Source organism: Lineus longissimus, chromosome 1 (assembly GCF_910592395.1).
Source record: "Lineus longissimus chromosome 1, tnLinLong1.2, whole genome shotgun sequence".
Lineage (NCBI taxonomy): Eukaryota > Metazoa > Nemertea > Pilidiophora > Heteronemertea > Lineidae > Lineus > Lineus longissimus.
The window spans coordinates 22,239,649-22,257,699 of NC_088308.1; the positions used below are offsets into that span (position 1 = coordinate 22,239,649).

At 40.2% G+C, this 18,051-nt stretch overlaps 1 protein-coding gene across 1 annotated transcript in view; it reads left to right on the forward strand.

Moving 5' to 3' along the window:
* The window catches only part of LOC135492253 (adhesion G protein-coupled receptor L1-like), a 106,081-nt gene that overhangs the window by 58,915 nt on the left and 29,115 nt on the right, over positions 1–18,051 (forward strand). Inside the window, exons 2-4 of the mRNA XM_064778602.1 lie at positions 9,029–9,157; positions 14,489–14,602; positions 17,174–17,497. Coding sequence (XP_064634672.1) covers positions 9,061–9,157; positions 14,489–14,602; positions 17,174–17,497 — 535 coding nt within the window. The 5' untranslated portion in view covers positions 9,029–9,060. The remainder of the gene's footprint in view (positions 1–9,028; positions 9,158–14,488; positions 14,603–17,173; positions 17,498–18,051) is intronic.

An 18,051-nucleotide genomic window follows, 5' to 3' on the forward strand; every position in this document is an offset into this window, starting at 1 on the left:
GGAAATGTCATGGGTTGAAGGAACCAACCGACATGGATATTGATATCAATATCGCGAACTTATATATCACGCTTCAGTTATTAGATCCGAGTAGGTGACTATCTATTAATAGCGATTTGTGGTTTGATGACGGGTATATTACAATGCATATTTGGTGGTTTTTGTGACTACATGTAGGCGTTGGCCAGATGGACCATGTAATCGCAGCAATGTGGGCCTCCTGGTTTGATGGTAAAATTGCTGTTGTCTAATATATGTCAGTCTGATTTTGGCAATCAGATCGATTTCCAACAGATTGAAAACAAGATGAACAAAAGCAACTGGAATTGCAGGATTCGTCAATGAAACTATTAGCGTTATCATAATTTGGAGCCACCATCGTGTCTATGACCGAGCACACCTCATCGACAAAGTAATGCAATATCTAATTCGTTCACAAAGAATTTGAAACGTAGTAAAGTATTCTCCTTCATCTGTGTTAATTTCCTGTTTTCCTCAACACAATACGGATCAGTGTCAGATTAAGAACAATATACATGTACACTATACACAGTAAAATTTTACAGGACAAAACGTTCAACAAATGTACTTCAAACAAAATGATAATGGTAGTCTTGTTGACTAGACCGAAGTGTGCATTAGGAAATGGTTAATACGTGCATCCCTTGCACATACAATATCTTCAGCACCAATTAAAATCTATTTAAAAATGTGGTGCTCTATTAAGCTTATGCATGCGGGGCTGTCATCCCGTCTATTCAAAAGCCTGGTCGTTTCTATAGAGAGCTACCTATACATGTAGTACTTCTATCGTTTGCGAAAGAGACACCAGCAGCTCAAGCAAGAAAGACGGGCTCTTCTTTCAAAAGGTTGCATTCGTGGACATTCACCGGGACAATTGCATTTCTGAAAGCCAGATCTGTTGATATCGGGTATCCACTGATAACCTTTTAACATACATGGTCATGTAGTGTTGTATCTGGACGACAATGGTTCCATATACACCCCAGTAGTGTGTCCGATGTATCAGGAAAACAACCAACAACAGCTTTTGTCGTGACATGCAAACGTGCACCCAATTTCCATACCGGTACTATTTACTGGTCTGCTAACTGTCAAAATGTACTGTTAGGAATTAGGAATAAGGAATAAGAAATAAGAAATAAGAAATAAGGAGCCATCTTAAACTCGGTACAATATAAACAGATTAGTTGGATAAACTGCCAGGGGTCACTCAAGGATTTTATCGAAGAAGCGACAGTGCCCACCATACATTTGACGAAGCATTTGTGACACATTCGGTGTCATTATATTCCTGTTGCTGCATGCAGAATGAGGCTGACACGAAGGCTGACGCGCAAAGCCAATTTTATCACTGTCTATTATTGACAAACAGATGATTAATCTTATCCTCGGCCGCGTGAGTCTTCCAACATGGTCAATACGTAAAGGCTAATTAGAGTGTAGCAAAATAAGTGAATAGAAGGTGCCCCTCAATAAAGTGAGGTCGTGGCGAAATTTTAACAACATTTAATTAAAATCCCAAGAATCCAATCAAATCGAAACCAAGAGGCTCCAGTTAAAATGATGGTTATTTGTCCCCATGGCAACGTCATCCATGTCTATAGATCCTTATTTTCAATTGAGACTCCTTCGAACCGAAACTGTGATGAGTTGTTGACAAATTATCTCTAATTAAAAGCCCACAAACATGAATAACTCTGATGACTATTCTTGTCAGAAAATCCATTTGTGTTGAATGTACTTGTGTCAAGTAAATCCGAAGCCGTATTGATGAGCTTCGAATCAAATGAGTTAAGCTTTACCAATAATCCGATAATCTATAATCTGTGTTATTTGCAAATGCGACGAAACGCGTGGTGAGGATAGATTTTATGAGTTCTTTTATTTCGCTTATGATGAGGAAATATTTCATTAGGTTAGAATGCATTTGCGGCTTCTGTGGCTTGTTCAGTGGACAATATTAATTCATGTGTTCATCTAATCCGTGTTTTTTTGGGTAATTCTCATAAGGTTTTTGTTGACAGCTGATATTGACTAAAGAACTTTTTATCACCGGCACCGTAATTATTTTCTTTTTTTAGGAATGAAGCAAAACAATTTTTCAACATTGGTTTGATTTTTTAGAGTGCTCCTTAATTAATCTGCACGAGAACACGAAAGTAGAACAATCCTTGAGGTAAGATAAGGTTCCAATTTTGAAATATTCGCGCTGTCAAATCGGATTTTGTTATCTTTCCCCGTCTGTAACTATCCTCCAAAATCCTCGACATCAAGTAAGAACTCAGCAAGACATCCATCTGGCGTTCCGTGACAGGCAGTTATGCGAGTCTGATTGTTACAGCTGGGCTTATTATTGGCGGCGGATAACCATGCAGCTTACGTTATAGACACTCGTGAACACCTGATTTCGTGACAGAGTTGATCAATTCGACGAGCCCTGGCAGCAATAACCATCAAATTTAATGTGTTTCCTTATATCCGTCGTAATTGTTGGTATTTGCGAGAAAGGATTATAGTGGCATTAGGATGATTACTATGATTGGCCGAGTCGTCTGATAGTAGAGAAATTTCAGATTCTTCCGACTATCATCCGGGCCGACTTCATCATTTCCGCCTTAATCGTAGGTCCGAGGCAGAATTTCAAACATTATTTTGCTGGTATACACGTACGTGCAGTTGTTCAATTTGCCATCATTTGTCAGATCATTTGAGTCGAAGTTGTGAGTCGACCACTGTAATTCATTCACAAAGTTGCCAAGTCATATATAGAAGTGGTGGTCGCGAATGATGCCCAACTTCAGTAATGCCGGCATCACAACTACATGTAGTTGCAGAAACTCAGGAGATCTAATCATTCTTAACAATATTACCAACCTAACCTTCAGTTAAATCAGAAAGCAAAAATCGTGTGTCGAGGCAAAAACTCCCTAGCTACCAGCTTGGCTGCAAGTCCACCTAGCCTAGCTAAGAAACTGTCGTCGCAGTTCTTGCTGCGAGCCTTCCAACTATTGCAACACCGGCTGTCGTTGATAAAATTTCTTGCTCCAAACTTCAAAGAACACTTTTTAAACACAATTTAGTTTTGTTACTCCGTTTAATTGAATTTTTTAAAGAAATCTACTTGTAGAAAGAATGAACTCCGAGAGAGCGCTAGTAAACCCGGCAATGAGCATGATTCAGCTGTTAAAGCTGGGCCCACAGCAGATTCAACCAAGTGTTGAGTCATCTCGGTAGTTTTCTAATGTACATGGTGGAATAATGCATTACTCAGCTGGTCCACTAGGAGGACTTCTCTTTTTGGCGCCGAAGAAGTAAATGACAGATCTGTGCACAGCACTTGTCTTCATTCAGGTAGATGCATTAGATGCTGCTCAAGTGTAATTTGATTAACGGTTGGTTTAATTTTGGGCAGATATTGCAGCCTTGATTAGTCGTGTTTGCTGCCTAACATGCATGCCTGGTGAACAAGGAGAACTTCTCTCTGTCTGGCGCTGAAGGTCTGGAGTGAATGACGGCCGATTCATTAAACGGTTAGTGCAATTCAAGCAGATGTTGCAGCCTTGATGATCAGCCTTGTTTAGTGCTTGTTTTGAATAAAGAATAGCTGTTGTTTTGCCTCACGAGCTGATGCATGCTTGGTATCCATTCCAAAAAACCTCAGAAATGTGAATCTTGGATAACTCGGCTACATGTAGTGGCAACGAAACCACCCATTAAGCTACTGCTTTTAACAAGTGGGTCTACTCTCATGCAGGTATAGATAATTACGTTTGCGAATAAAGCTTTACTACATGTTGTTCTTTATTGCGAATAAAGCTTTACTACGTGATATAATAGTTTCAATCAAGAAAACCCTAAGGTCTCCCTGAATGCCATGTTGGCTTTATCGCCAGATATAAAATTACAGACTTTGCCAACAAGAAGCTAGTGCAAAGATTCAATTTCAACATTTCCAATAGAATGTTGATTTCTTGGTTCGGAAGAAAAGCTTTACTATAGAGTTCAATAAAGACACCATCTCCACCTGAGTACCAGGCTTATCGTCTGAGGATTATCCTTAGAAATAGTGTCTTCTTTTTTTCCGCCAAGACGCTACAAAGTTCAGTTTGATCCTTCTACCTTTCGATGAACTGCAGGTGGTTAAGATCGATCCTGCCAAGCCGTCTTTGACTGTAGCTGACATTTAGAAATCTTTATCCAACGTTTGACTAAAACTCGCGCACAAAGCCAAGGGTTGCTGAAAATAGCTTGACTGTTTAGATGTCGTGCTATTTATCGAGACTAGACGAACGCTTTGCTGGGCTGATTTTAAACGAGCATAGGTGCGTTAAAGTTTGTCGGCGATGGCTGTGTACGGCAAGGATTACCAGTTAGCTGAAGTGGTATTCATCACAATCCCAGTTTGAGTGCGAATCCACACCATCAATATGCGACTGAGTTCAAAGTTATCACTGCACAAGACCATCATCATTGTCATCCATCAGTCGACTGCGCAACAGGCGGCCACACGGTCCATCCAGCAAACTCTATCCTGGGCTAGGTCCTCCAACTAGGTGTCAGCAGTCTTTCTCCATCTCCTAGCAGTGACTGGGTGTAAGACAAGTAGGACATTCACTGGTGGCCAAGGATTCACACCAGTACATGATACTTGAAAACGAGGCAACGACTGTGAACAAAGCCACGTGATTGAGCTTGTCAGCCGTTAAATTCCGCTGAGTTGGCATAGTCAGAATTTCAAAATCAATTTGCAAAATCATCGCTTTCTTATAACAAACCTGATTTATTTGTACAGCTAAGCTGATCTGAAGTTGCACCTACATATAACTGTGTCGCGTGCCTTATTTTAACTTTGACGTGGACACGAGTGGAGTGTTAACATAGCATTTGCCGAATTTTGCGAAACACAATTCATTATTAGTTGATGAGTATACTCAAGGAGATCACTCGAAAACCGGTTAATGCTTGAATGTACTGTATAAAATTTTATTAAAGCATGTTTCGGATACACTTGTAGTTCATTGCCATTGAACAATGATAAAGGGTTCTCTTCAAAGTTCATTGCTCTCGACGTAATTCGACGTTCGATCCTTCAGTCTTTCATTATGGAATTTTCTTGTGTATGGTGGATTTTTATGAAAAGGGGCAAGTGGCAAACGCTTTCTCTGCAGTGATCATCTCTATAAGCAAGTATGAGCTGGCTAGGGTTAAATGACCCGGGGTAATGAGGAGAGGGCAATCTGACCGGTCCACCATCGATCAGAGATGAGTCGTTAGGAACACGCCATTGATATTTCCACAGCTGCTGGTCCTGATCCTTTTCCATCATTATCTCAATAACTCCACCAACACAATCCACCATTCTTGGCAAACATGATCTCCAGCCGGGCGGAGAACATGGATCTCCTGGACAAAACAGCGGTTTACACTTCAGCAACATGAGAGCTTGGTAAGCGTGGGGAGTATTGGTCACATGTAGATGGTGTCTGCTAGTGGACGCAGTATTTCTTGAGATACAAAGCTCTATTCCTAAATAACATGAGTTTATAAGGCAGGAATGTTCAGTACTTTAATGCATAGTCGCAGTGCAGCGAGTAATATTAGGCCAAATTTGAATCCGAGAAAAAAGATAAATAAAACATCTCGTCTCTCTCATGTATTCGGGTCATTTACTAGTGTCGAAAGTGATAGTACGCTTGGCGTTTAGAAGGGTCGTAATAGATCCCCACAACGTTGGGTAATTAGACTTGGGAGACCATTCATTAGCATGTCATCAATTAAGAATAAGCCTCACTTCTCCATCTTCCTGCCCGTTGTCTTGAATTCGAAGCAGTCCGAAACTCATGCTGGCAGTAGTATAGAGAGCATGTGATGCAAGTAGCTAGCAACAACTTCTTCTCTGATCGTTGCAAGAGCTACATGTAAAACAAGTTCGTGTCTAACTGACGCAAGTAGCCAAAGCAGTCATTTCGCTCTGACCGTCTTTATGTTTTTAGACTTAAACGTTTGGTGACTCATCTTGGACATGCTGAAGCATTGCTCTTACAAGTACATAACAGAACCACCATTCCAAGCTTAATTTGAGCAAGGTTTCAGGTTTTTGTCTGCATCAGCCCAACAGCAAGAGGAATTGGAAAGGAGGAAGACGCTGGATAGGACTATATTAACGATGAAATAAAGCGATGAAGCCAGTTCAGAACTAGAATTCGTCAATTCAGCAACATTCAGAATAGCTGTATCGACGCTGTCGTTGACTCGACTATGATTTAAAACAGTCCAGCTCTGGCTACACCATAATCAAATTAATCAAACTAGCTGTGCATTAGATTTGGAATTCTAGATAAGAAAAAAGAACTATCTTACGGCTAAATTAATCTTGTTCCAATGTTGCCACGCGTATTCATTCCTGACAATAACAGCGGAATCAGATGTTAGGCTCTCATGAAATGATGTGATTTAACCGATTGCAATACAAAAAAGTAAATTAACAATGTAAGGGCCGTTCGTCGGGTAAGTTTGCCTTGAGCTGAATCGTAATCATTCATTACAAGATATGTTTCGTTATCATTTATTTGAGAAGAGCGGCCTGAAAGCGCGTGTAAAGTGGATGTTTGGTGTCCTCGCGGAGATCCAGCAAGCTTCCTAAAGAAGTACTTAGTTTTATTAAGGGATATCAAATATCAAAATTATATCATGTTGTATTAGATAGATAAGAAGTTAAATCAGTTGAAACTTTGATATTAAGTTTCTCTCATGAATAAAATACGTACTGCAGCATTTAAAAAAAGGTTGTCACTGATAGTTCCAGCAGCCAATATTCCTGATATCTGAATCTGCTGTTAGGGACTTACTCAGTACCAGTGCCAAAGGTCAAGCCTTGTCTCGAAGCTATATGCTCATTAAGATACTCGTCTATCGCAAAATCATCACGTTCCCGATCTAACCGGATAAATAAGCGTTGCAGGAAAGGTCCCGACTCCTGGTCACAACCCTGGGTTATTAGTAAGACTGTTTCACCCTTGTTTGACAACTTATCCCTACTGTTCACTCTATGTTATACACAACTGTGTTGTATCTAGTTGACTTGCGATGTGCTCTCAGACGAATCTCCGAGCCGTTCTACTGATCTTTAATACCATTCTGATTAATTCAGATCAATCAGTTACTTAAGTCGAAATATTCGATTAAAGGGAAGTGCTGTCGTGAGATTTACTTGTTAAATGAAGCGAGAAGATGAAGCGTGAAATCAGTCAATTGACGCCAAAGGGAATATTCTACATCTATTTGTTCATCGACGTTTTATGGCCAAAGGGAACGAATACTGGTTTTCTACAAAAGTCATGTAGTCAATCAATTGCATAGCCCATTTAACGCAAATACTAATATTCTAACGTCAATACTAGTATTCTTACTTCAATACTAGTATTCTAACGTCTAGTATTCTAAATTTGATGTTCCAAATTTTCCTCAAAATACATTCTTTATGATAGAATCTTTTTCATGCGACACAGCCACGATAGGGTTAGGTTATCATTTGTTATCATGTCCTCGGCTTTTTTATCACAACTAAATAAATGTTTACCCCTACACCTTATAAACAAAAATAGTGTTCACCATCCTTCGCGCAACCCGTCTTTGACTTCTTGTGCATCCCTGCCTGTGCATGCCGAAAAAATCACGGATGTTTTAGGAGAAATTGGCACATTAGACATGGTCGTGATAGTGGCATCTTCTCAGTCAGTATCGTGTATTCATGGTGAGAAATTTTATAGTTAATAGCAATGTAATGGCATCCAAGTTGCAAAAAGTGTCAAAATCATGCAATATTCATAAGCCCAGTGGCTCATAGAATTCCACAAATTTGACATGGCGTGAATTATTGATAAAGTATAGGGGGCCATTATAATGTGCGTGAGGAAGTCGCCTGGCATTCCGTTGGTTGTGATGGCATGCAGGAAAAGACAGAATCGATACCGGCAAGAATTCATAAGTTACGACCAAAAGTTAAGAGAAGTAATCCGAATAGTTTGCCTGTTACACGAAATGTTAAGTTTAAATTAAATTCCATGAGTTGAATTAAGTTGACTTGATTTATTGAAGCCTCACTGCTTTGTAAATTGATGGGGCGAAACATGGTGTCGTTATTACCAGATACGATTATATTCCTTCGCGTGAATCTTCGATTACCAACTTAAGGAGCAGTTATTAACGCAAAAGAAAACATTGCAAATTCGCTGCAGAAGTCTGGGTGCCCATTCGCACTTAAAAGCAGTCTAAAACTGCATGGAATAGACTGTTTGGAGCTCCTTGATTAGCCATTGTCAGCGATTCCGAAGGTGGCATCTTATTTTAGGAAGGCCCAGCCATCTCAGAATAGAATTTTCCGTGGCAAGATGGCGGCATTATCGCAGCACGTTACGGGGGATGGTTGTGATATTGAGTTCCTGACCTTAAAATGGATCAAAAGATGTCTTCTTCTCTGTCCATCTGTCCATGGTCAGTATCCAGTGTTAAGCAAAGGACAATCATTTCAGGCAATGCTTTCAAACGTATATCGACAGTTTCATCTCGAAAAATGTTAGCACTAGCGCCAGCAGGATCAGCTTAAATGCTTATTCGCTCTAGAGCAATCTATAGGTTAAATATTTACCAAGTGGTACGCAAGATGAATTTGGCACGACCGGCCATTGGGTTGACGCGTTTGATCAAACCATGTAGGGTGTTACTCGATTGTGTGTCGGATTTCCGAAGTATGTTCCGTTACGTGAATACTGGTTACAGAGGGGTTGTTGTGCATCATTCACGACCTCCTCTCCGACTTACACATGCAGTATATTGTGTTCACTGGAAGAGGCAATGCACATTTTATACTTGTAACCACATGTATATCTATTTTTAGGGATGACCAGAATGGCTCATCAATGATAAAAAAATATAAGAATTTTTTTATCAATACATGTAGCTTATAATATATTTTAAATATTTTGTTGACATTTTATCATTGCAGGAGGAGCGAATAGTGTGTGGGATCGCGATACCATGCAAACATTGATGACGGGATGGACGAGCCTGATTGAAATCGCGGGACTTCTCATTCTCATCAAGACCACCTTATCCACGGCCTCAGAACACATTTGTGAGTATATAGGTTTGCTGTTGAGTTAACTAAGTGCAGAAAGAACACAAACGCTTTCACTCTGTCTATCTTTGTATTTACCGATTGCGCTTGGATAATTGCAGTGGTTTACAAGACAGTATGCTAAATGAAGAGGAAATGTTTGGAACGCAACTCAGCGACAAAAAGGAGACAACTTTCAAACTGAAGTCTTCTACTTCCAGCTAGACATTAATCTCTCAGGGTATTCACAGCTTGGGCCCAGACATAGACGCAACACTTTTAGCCCGTCTCTTTCTCGTTGATTGTATTAACCGATAGTGCTTGGATAATGGCAGAGTTTTACCAACGAAAGGGCTAAGTGAAGAGGAAATCTTGTGAATTCAACCATGATGGAGCAACTTTCAATCTGGAGATCTTCCCTTCGAGGTGGCAAGAGATTCTTTCAATGGGTGTCAAATTGCGAAACTAAGAAAATACAAACACCTTCACCCTGGCGGTGTCTTTGCTTGTATTTACCAATAGCGCTTGGATGACGGTGGTTTACCAGGCGAGAATGTCAAATGAAGAGGAAATGTCGTGAACCCAACTCGATGATTGGCGAAAACTTTCTGGGCTGTTGATAATATTGTGATAAAGGAATTCGATATCGATAAACAAAGAAATATTTCCAGTCTGCTAGACATGATTTAGTTCAATATTGTCAAAAGGGGTTGTGACCGCGGAAGTGGCCATGAAATAATTGACAGAACATTAAAAGAAAATAATATCCTGGTTTACGGCATCACCTCTTCGTTTTATGCACAAGTGTTGAGGGTAGCTACAAAAAGATCGACAGACCACAAGTATCTTAATTATTTTATCCTAATCTATTCCCCCTTCTGATAGGAAAACTCCTATCATTATCCACGCACTGTCGGTAGAGAGATCGCGTATAAGGCTTTGTGGCCCAAGCTTGGCAATTTACCCATTCTGTGACAGAATCTATATCACCATCTCAAAAGAGAAGAACTCCAGATTAAAAGTTGGCCCCAGTATCGAGTTGAGCTGACAACTTACCATTCCCCTTCATTTAGCATTCTCCTTTTGTCATGTTTGTTGTTAACCGATGCCATTATCCAACCGCTATCCGCAAATACAATCAAAGAAAAAGGGAGAAGGTGTGCATGTTTCGAGCTTAGGAAATTTACCAATTCGGTGATAGAAGCTGGGTCCAACTTGAAGGAGATGATTTCAAGATTGTTATCGGGGGCTTCATCGGTTGCGATGAAAGAGAATACTGTAGCCAACATTCGACTGTCCCCGGGAGATAGAATCAATGGCACCTGTTGTTTTCACTCGGTTGGGAATTTATCGGTGGTGGATGATATGTTTGTTGTCGAGAGGAAACCCTGCTGCGTACTTCTTCTTAATTTAACAGAAAAACATTTTAGCAAGGCGATGCCTCTTGGTTAATCTAGGTAAAGTTGATACTATTTATTCTTTTAACCAAAGAACGTTTGTTGACCGTATATGTTGCGGCCGCGGCTCGGCGTCTTTCCGTATCTGGCACCGTAAAATGCTAAATCATACTCATCCGTCTCACTTAAAAAACATTCTTTCTTAAGAGAAGATGCATCATACAGTACAAATCACTGTTACTTTTAGCAGTACTTTAAGATTATTTCCATGGATCTCTTATCACTAGCATCTGGTCAAAAAAGTAAGCTTATCTTGGAATGAATAGAAAATGATTAGCATCAAATCTGTAATTATAGCAAATTATCGCTCTCCGGGCACTCGGTCAGACACACTGCTGACATATTTCATCCTCGTATCAATGCATATGCATCTATAGGATTAATATTTATATGAATTTATCCTGGTGTCAAAAAAAGTCATTGCCACAAACAAATATATTGTCCGGGGTCCCCAACAAACTGGCCCCATGGTAATCATCAGCAAACATTGGCTATCCCACCAATATATTACATTGATAGATTAGACTATTAGAGTGATATGAATTGCCCCCATGGGTTTACCTTTGTTGTAACAGTTACAAAGGCAAAGCTAGACTAATTTACCAGTTGTCTCCCGCAAATTGTCTGGGGGTGCCACCAGAAGATGGGCTGTCTTTTAATTGCCGTAAGATGATATAACATGTCTCATACAATATGTCAAGACAATAGCTAAAGTTGCAGTAACCATACTCCAGTTTCTCATGCATTTTCTTAGACGCAGTATTGTCTGCCTGATCAGACATTTGATTTATAAACCCCACTCTGTTGATTGAAGACAGTATTTACCGAATCAAGCAGTGTCTATTTTCAAATTCAACCTAGGAAGAACCAGGTTAATCTATACTATCCTTATACTCGATCGGTGCTCGTAAAGATTTGTGGGGTGATAGGCCTGATGATACTGCCTCTCAATAACTGCTGGTTTCACCGATCTGATACTGTTTCTTATTACTCAAGTTAGCCCCCAAAGGATGCGCATAGTCATAACTCATGCGCGTGTTATAAAAGGGAACGAATAAATACGCTTGTAATTTGAAATCGTTTCCTTGTAAGCTAACATCTGTCTGATATCCCAATCTGATACCCAAGAAAGCAATTAATGTTTTACTGTACACACGCCGTAGTATTTTGACAGCGCTCTCTTTAGCGGGTGAATATCGAAAATATGTTTTCCGCTTCTCAAACTGAATAGATACCAAGGCTAATATCTATAAAACAGCTGATAAATAAGCTGGTAGAGGCAAAGCGAAGAGGAAATTGGTTTTGCCGACAGCCTACCGTATCGGGCATTATAAGCCAGTTTATGGCGATGAAATTGATCCTTTCACGCAGTAAACCGCAAATGCCCGTTGCACTATCAATTCCCGTTAATTGTTTCATATATCAAACTAATGGATCCATACCCATGTCCTGTTCAGTGTAATGATGGGGAATTCGCATATTGGTTTGCTGTTCTAACTTTGTTCAAAACTGTTTTCTGTCCCCTGTCCGACGGAAATTATTTTTGATGATCTTCTAATTGTTTCGATAACTAACAAAATGATGATCTCTTCGATAAACACTCATATTTGAATTGTTTCAACTGTAGGGGAAAAAGGGAAAGGTTCAGTCAAGTTTAATATCATGCTTCCCATTGATGTTGTCAGCATAACATGAGGCCGGTTTGCGATCGAATGGGTCGTTACGAGGCGGAGAAGTTTCTCAGTAGTGCTCAGTTCAACATTGCTTTGGATCCAATCGACACCAATATCGGATTGCTTTTGTGATACCCGTTTGTTATCGTAGATATAGCTTGAGCTAAAACACAAAGTCATGTATTTGATAATGTCTTTGATGGTTCTTTGAAGTAGTTCCAATAGTGAAATAGTTTTCAGACGTCGATTGAACATACCAGTATAGTCATGTGATGAAACCACAAAATGGTCGTAAACTGCTTTCGGGCGATAATTTGATCATACGGATATATATTTTCATCTATTTATAGATCGTCTTCTTAGTGGCTTCACCCTTGGGGGCTCATAAATGACAGCGTTATTGATTAAGGAACATGTAATTAATGAATAATCATTCCACTTCCATTACCATTTAGCGGTTTGCCTTTAGCCATAATTCTGATGAACAGCGCGCCATCACTCGCAAATACACCGAGGAAAGAAAAAAACACAAACACTCCTTATAAGAAGACAAATTGATGAATTAGGCGTTGCATGTGGTAATCTATGTTTGATTAGAACGTTAGCAAGAATTGCGCGGTATCTTTTATTTCCTTTATTTATGTAAGTTTTTACGCCTTCTCGAAAAAGATGGCAGTCTAACATGCCTGGAAATATTTGTCAATAAATCGCTTCAAATGGTGGGGTCGTTCTTGGTTATGCTTTGTCAAATTCTGACAGAGTAAGCATTTTTAGTTTATCTGGACTTCGAAGTTTCTGGTGAAGTATAAGATGTTGTCCAAATATTTCATCTTCCGTGCGAAATCACCGATATCAGAGTGCCATTTTTTCTTCGTGAGATGGAGTATAAGTTAGTAGCAAAAGAAAAAAACGACCAGCTTTTCAGAGGAGCAACGTCTTTATCCGAGAATATAACTTGATTTGATTCGCTTGGTTGTGAGTTTGAGACTTGCTAATTTGGCATAAGATAAAGTCGGATCCTTAAGTAACTTATAGCAACAGTTTGTAATACCGGTATACAAAAAGTGGAAAAACGCGTAGATCTAGCCCAACCCCATACAATAAAGGAAGAAAGCTGGGTTGTTGCCATAGTAACGTAGAGGCCTTTATATTTAACATCGGACAAACACCATGCTCAGGTTGCGCATTTAGCGATATAGAATGGACGCTTCCGAACCCGAAGCTACATGTCTATACACTGCTTTTTTCAAATTATATTGTTTTAAAAGCAGAACTGGCGATATGAGTATCTGCATGCGTTTCTGACAACATTTATACATTATTAACTACTTATGTAGTTCCTGAGTTCACGTGAAGACATTGAATCATTCAATATTCAATGTTTTGGTGATAAAATTTGGAATCTGAGGGATTTCTCTTTGTCTCTCATCACTTCTCTGTCACGCTTAATAGTGTATTCATACTGCATGTTGCATTACGATAAATGAAAACTTTGTAGTGAATGCATTTTTGGAAGCGTTGTAAAAAGTTGAAAATAATATGTGGCATTACTTACATGGCAATTGCACAGCCTAATTCGGCAAACCTAGCGATGTATCACCTTTGCCAACGAAAATTTCTGCCTACTCTTCTCCCTTTGAACAAGCATTTCCGACTACACACAACCTTAGCACATGCAGATTCTTATGTGTTTATACACACAGCGACAAAGCTTACTAATCGTAAGAGAATAGCCTTAAGCTTATGTGTACATGATACTACGAGACATGATATCGGCTGTTTAGCATCTCTGTTAGCAAATCCAAATCCAAATCCAAAAATAGATGCTTTATCCTGTCTGCAATATACGCACCCAGTGCCTAGATACAAGACGACGAACACAATGGAGTTACCAATATCAAATAACTTTTGATGTTATTTGCATCTTAAGGTTTCTAAAAATAGGAAACCCGTCCTTAAAATAGCGCAGGAAAGAAGCCGTACTTAAGCATCTAGTAACCGAAGCATATGGACCATTTGATTATCTAAAATATATAAATTTTTTACGATGATTCTATTTCGCGTTGCAAGGAAAAACGTTGGCGGTCGATGAAAGGAGTTTACTTTGAAGATGGAGAGACAGTGAGACGTTTTTCTCCCACCTGTGTATTCAAAGCAGACTATAGAGTTATTAGATGCGTTTGAAAGTATAATTTATGTCCACATCTCTCTCATTTCAGCCAAATCAATATGCCATGAGGACTTTTACGTGCCCCCTGGATGCATCGACAACCCTAAAGGCTATGAATGCGAATGTGGACCCGGGTTTTACTGGAACACAGAGAGTTGCATATGTAAGTAAAATGTCATGGATCGGTGGATTACAAAGCCAGTATCATAGCCAAAAAGGTAAAAATGTCATCGGTGGCTTCTCAAAGGAACATGTATCCGCACCGCAGAAGGTCATCGCTTATCTAAGAAAGCGGCGCTGCCAGAACTCCCAACAGAGGTCTCCCTGACACTTCGCTCTGTCCATTATTAAGAACGACTGCTTGTCACGGCCACACGAGGCCCTCTCAAGGGCGTCATATCGCTGAGATGCTTTCCAAATGACGTACATGCACAGTGTACGAAATATTATCAAATTGTCTGCCGAAGCCCTTTGGGAATAGCAGATAAATAGTCTCAAGTAGTTTTAGTATTTACAATATTGTCATAAGATGGGCTCAAATCTTGATGTCTTGGGGAACTGAGCAGATGTGGTCAGATATCCCTGAACTACCATACCCTTGCAAGGCAGCGACCAAATGATATTTGCTGGCGATAGAGCATTGCAAAATGTACTTAATGCCGGATTCTGGCCGCAGCATTGCCAAAACTTCCAACACAGCAGTCAAGCCGTTTCATCAATGGAAAAAAATATCTCACATTGTACTTTTACGGAAAGACCGTTGGACATTTTTCAATCAGACACTCAGGGTGACCCTTCCAGTGCAGTTCGGTTGCGTCCCGCAGTTTGCAAAGTTCTATTAGATTTACAGGTCACTTTGGAAAACAACAGATTGGACAGGTTCTGACAGGATGATAAATATTGTTCTAAATGCACTTTCGGAAGTAAGCTTACTCAGACATTCCAAACATTTCCAAGAACATGTGCAAGGCAGCGATCCAATATTTGCACCAGCCGTGGCCATAGATCATTATAACTGTTGTAACCACCAGGGGTTGGGCTGCCACAATCACCAGTTTCGTTCAAATCAAAAATGATGGAAAACTCTGCTTAACTGAAAGTCAATGTAACTGTTCTCTTCATCAGCCACACCCTGTCAGTAAAAAGTCAGTAAAAGTACTGCTCACACTGCGCTTATCCCGGTCAGAGCTGTCAGAACAAGTTAGTTCTGCCGTCTGTCGATGGCGGATTGAAGCTGACTGCAAGGAATTCTGTTCAATCAATACCGGACGGAAATTCTCTAAAGCATCCAACTAAATCTGGTTCCCTCAGCCTGTGCGAGTGTCTTACACCCAGGTTAATCAATAGAAAAAGCAAGGTACGCGTCACAAATCAAGACCTCTCACATTTTGCATATTGTTCATCTAATTATTCCGAATGGCAAAGATATTTTCTGAGTTTCTTCCTCGGTTTCTTTCGAGCTAGTTTGATTTCTCCTCTTCATCAGGACGCGCTGTTACACAATCGAATCACGTTGTGTACAGGAAATAAGTCAATGGGTTCCAATCAGGCCGATGTTGACAAGGCGGTGGCTTGGTGTTTGTTCAATTTTATCAAAGACGGAGATTGATTGCCACGAGAGCACGTCAACAAATCTTGAAGAAGACTTGTGGCCAATTGCTTCAAGGTGTAAACAGAATGGACAAAAATCTCCTGCTGTTTTTCACCCATTCGATCATTTGCGGCAAGCATGTCTCTCAAAAATAACCAAAATCTGCATCGTCAAATCTGGACATCACGCAGTTGTATGAAATTTGTGTTTGACAGACAAAAATATACAACACGTTCGTATGAAAAAAACTCCTACCTCATGCGTTTCAAGGGTGCGAGATGATGTAAATATAATATCAGCAGCAATACCTATTCCAGTAACGCTAACATTACCCCCGGTAAAATGTGTTTTTTTACCCGAGAGTGGGTAGGATGCGTTATAAGCAAAAAACAGAAAGCCGTACATGTAGTATGCGTGACAGCATTTATCATCCTTATATAAAGTTCACGACTTTTTTAGCAGTTACCAAAATTAGATAGTATTTTCCAAAAAACATAGGCACCCGATCAAAAAAAAACTAGAGAAACCTTGACACGTAATGGTAATATCAGGCAATGGCTCGGAGAAGAAATCACAAAATGTACATGATAGGGTAAGGTTCAGCTTAGTTTTTGTTGGCTCATGTTGTCAGAACCAGTTGTAAGAGTGGGTACCTTGACGGGATGAATACTTTTTTAGAGTTATTTTTACCTTGGCCATATCAAACCAACATGACATAAAGAGATCACCATGCAAAAACAATCCAAATAATCTTTTAAAGATGTTTTTGTTTTGACAGAGATATTGAGACAAATATGTCGTTGCGGCTGAGGGATGTTATCATTTCTAATAAAGAGCTAATGATGCGAGATGATAACACAGCGCACTTCGCTATAGATTTCGAGATATCCGAAATCTCAGATGCAGTTACTTAATTGATCGATCATTCGAGCTTGGAGTTCCCCCGTTTATAAGTTGTTTTCTGTGAAGTACCTTTTTAAATATGAAAACTACAGTAAATCCAATAATTTACCATTACCATTTGCAATTGATGCAGTGTTATTTTCCCCCCGATGTCTCCTGATGATGTGGTGACTTCTGTGCAGTTAGCAGCCGCAGACAAAAATATTCAGTCTAAATATAGGCCGATATCTTTTTCTTCAGCGGAGGCCGTGGATTCCTCCTTCTCATTCAACAGAAAGGATTTCGCCTATGCCCTTCTCCTGGGCAAGTCATTTCCCGACCTGAACGCGTTCACCATTACGACCTGGATCCGTCTACCGGGCTTCCTTGGACCAGGCGACGATGGGCCACGCACGGTGCTATCGTATGGTTACAAAACGGACCAAGACGTGGACCGAGAGAATGTAATTTTGATAACTATTGGAAAGCTCCTTTGCCTGCAGCTCAATGATGAGGAGGTATTGACTGAGGTCGTACCAAATACAACTGCGTGGTGGCACATTGCATGGACGTATGATTCATCAGGTAGGTGCAGTTATGACTGAGGTCATACCAAATACAACTACGTTTGGGCACAATGCATGGACGTACGATTCATCAGGTAGGTGCAGTTATGACTGAGGTCATACCAAATACAACTACGTTGGGGCACAATGCATGGACGTACGATTCATCAGGTAGGCGCAGTTATGACTGAGGTCATACCAAATACAACTACGTTGGGGCACAGTGCATGGACGTACGATTCATCAGGTAGGCGCAGTTATGACTGAGGTCATACCAAATACAACTACGTTGGGGCACAGTGCATGGACGTACGATTCATCAGGTAGGCGCAGTTATGACTGAGGTCGTACCAAAATCAACTACATGGTGGCATATTGCAGGGGCGGAATATTCAAGAGGTGATCGCGCCTCCTAATCTTGGCTTCCACTTCCACCTTCCTCCCCTGTCAACATGTACGTCCACCATGTCCATGCAATATGCCACTATGTACTTGCAATAATTTTAAGGTCAGTCATTCAATTCAACAGGTTGGTGAGATTATGACTGAGGTTGCACCTAATACATCTACGTT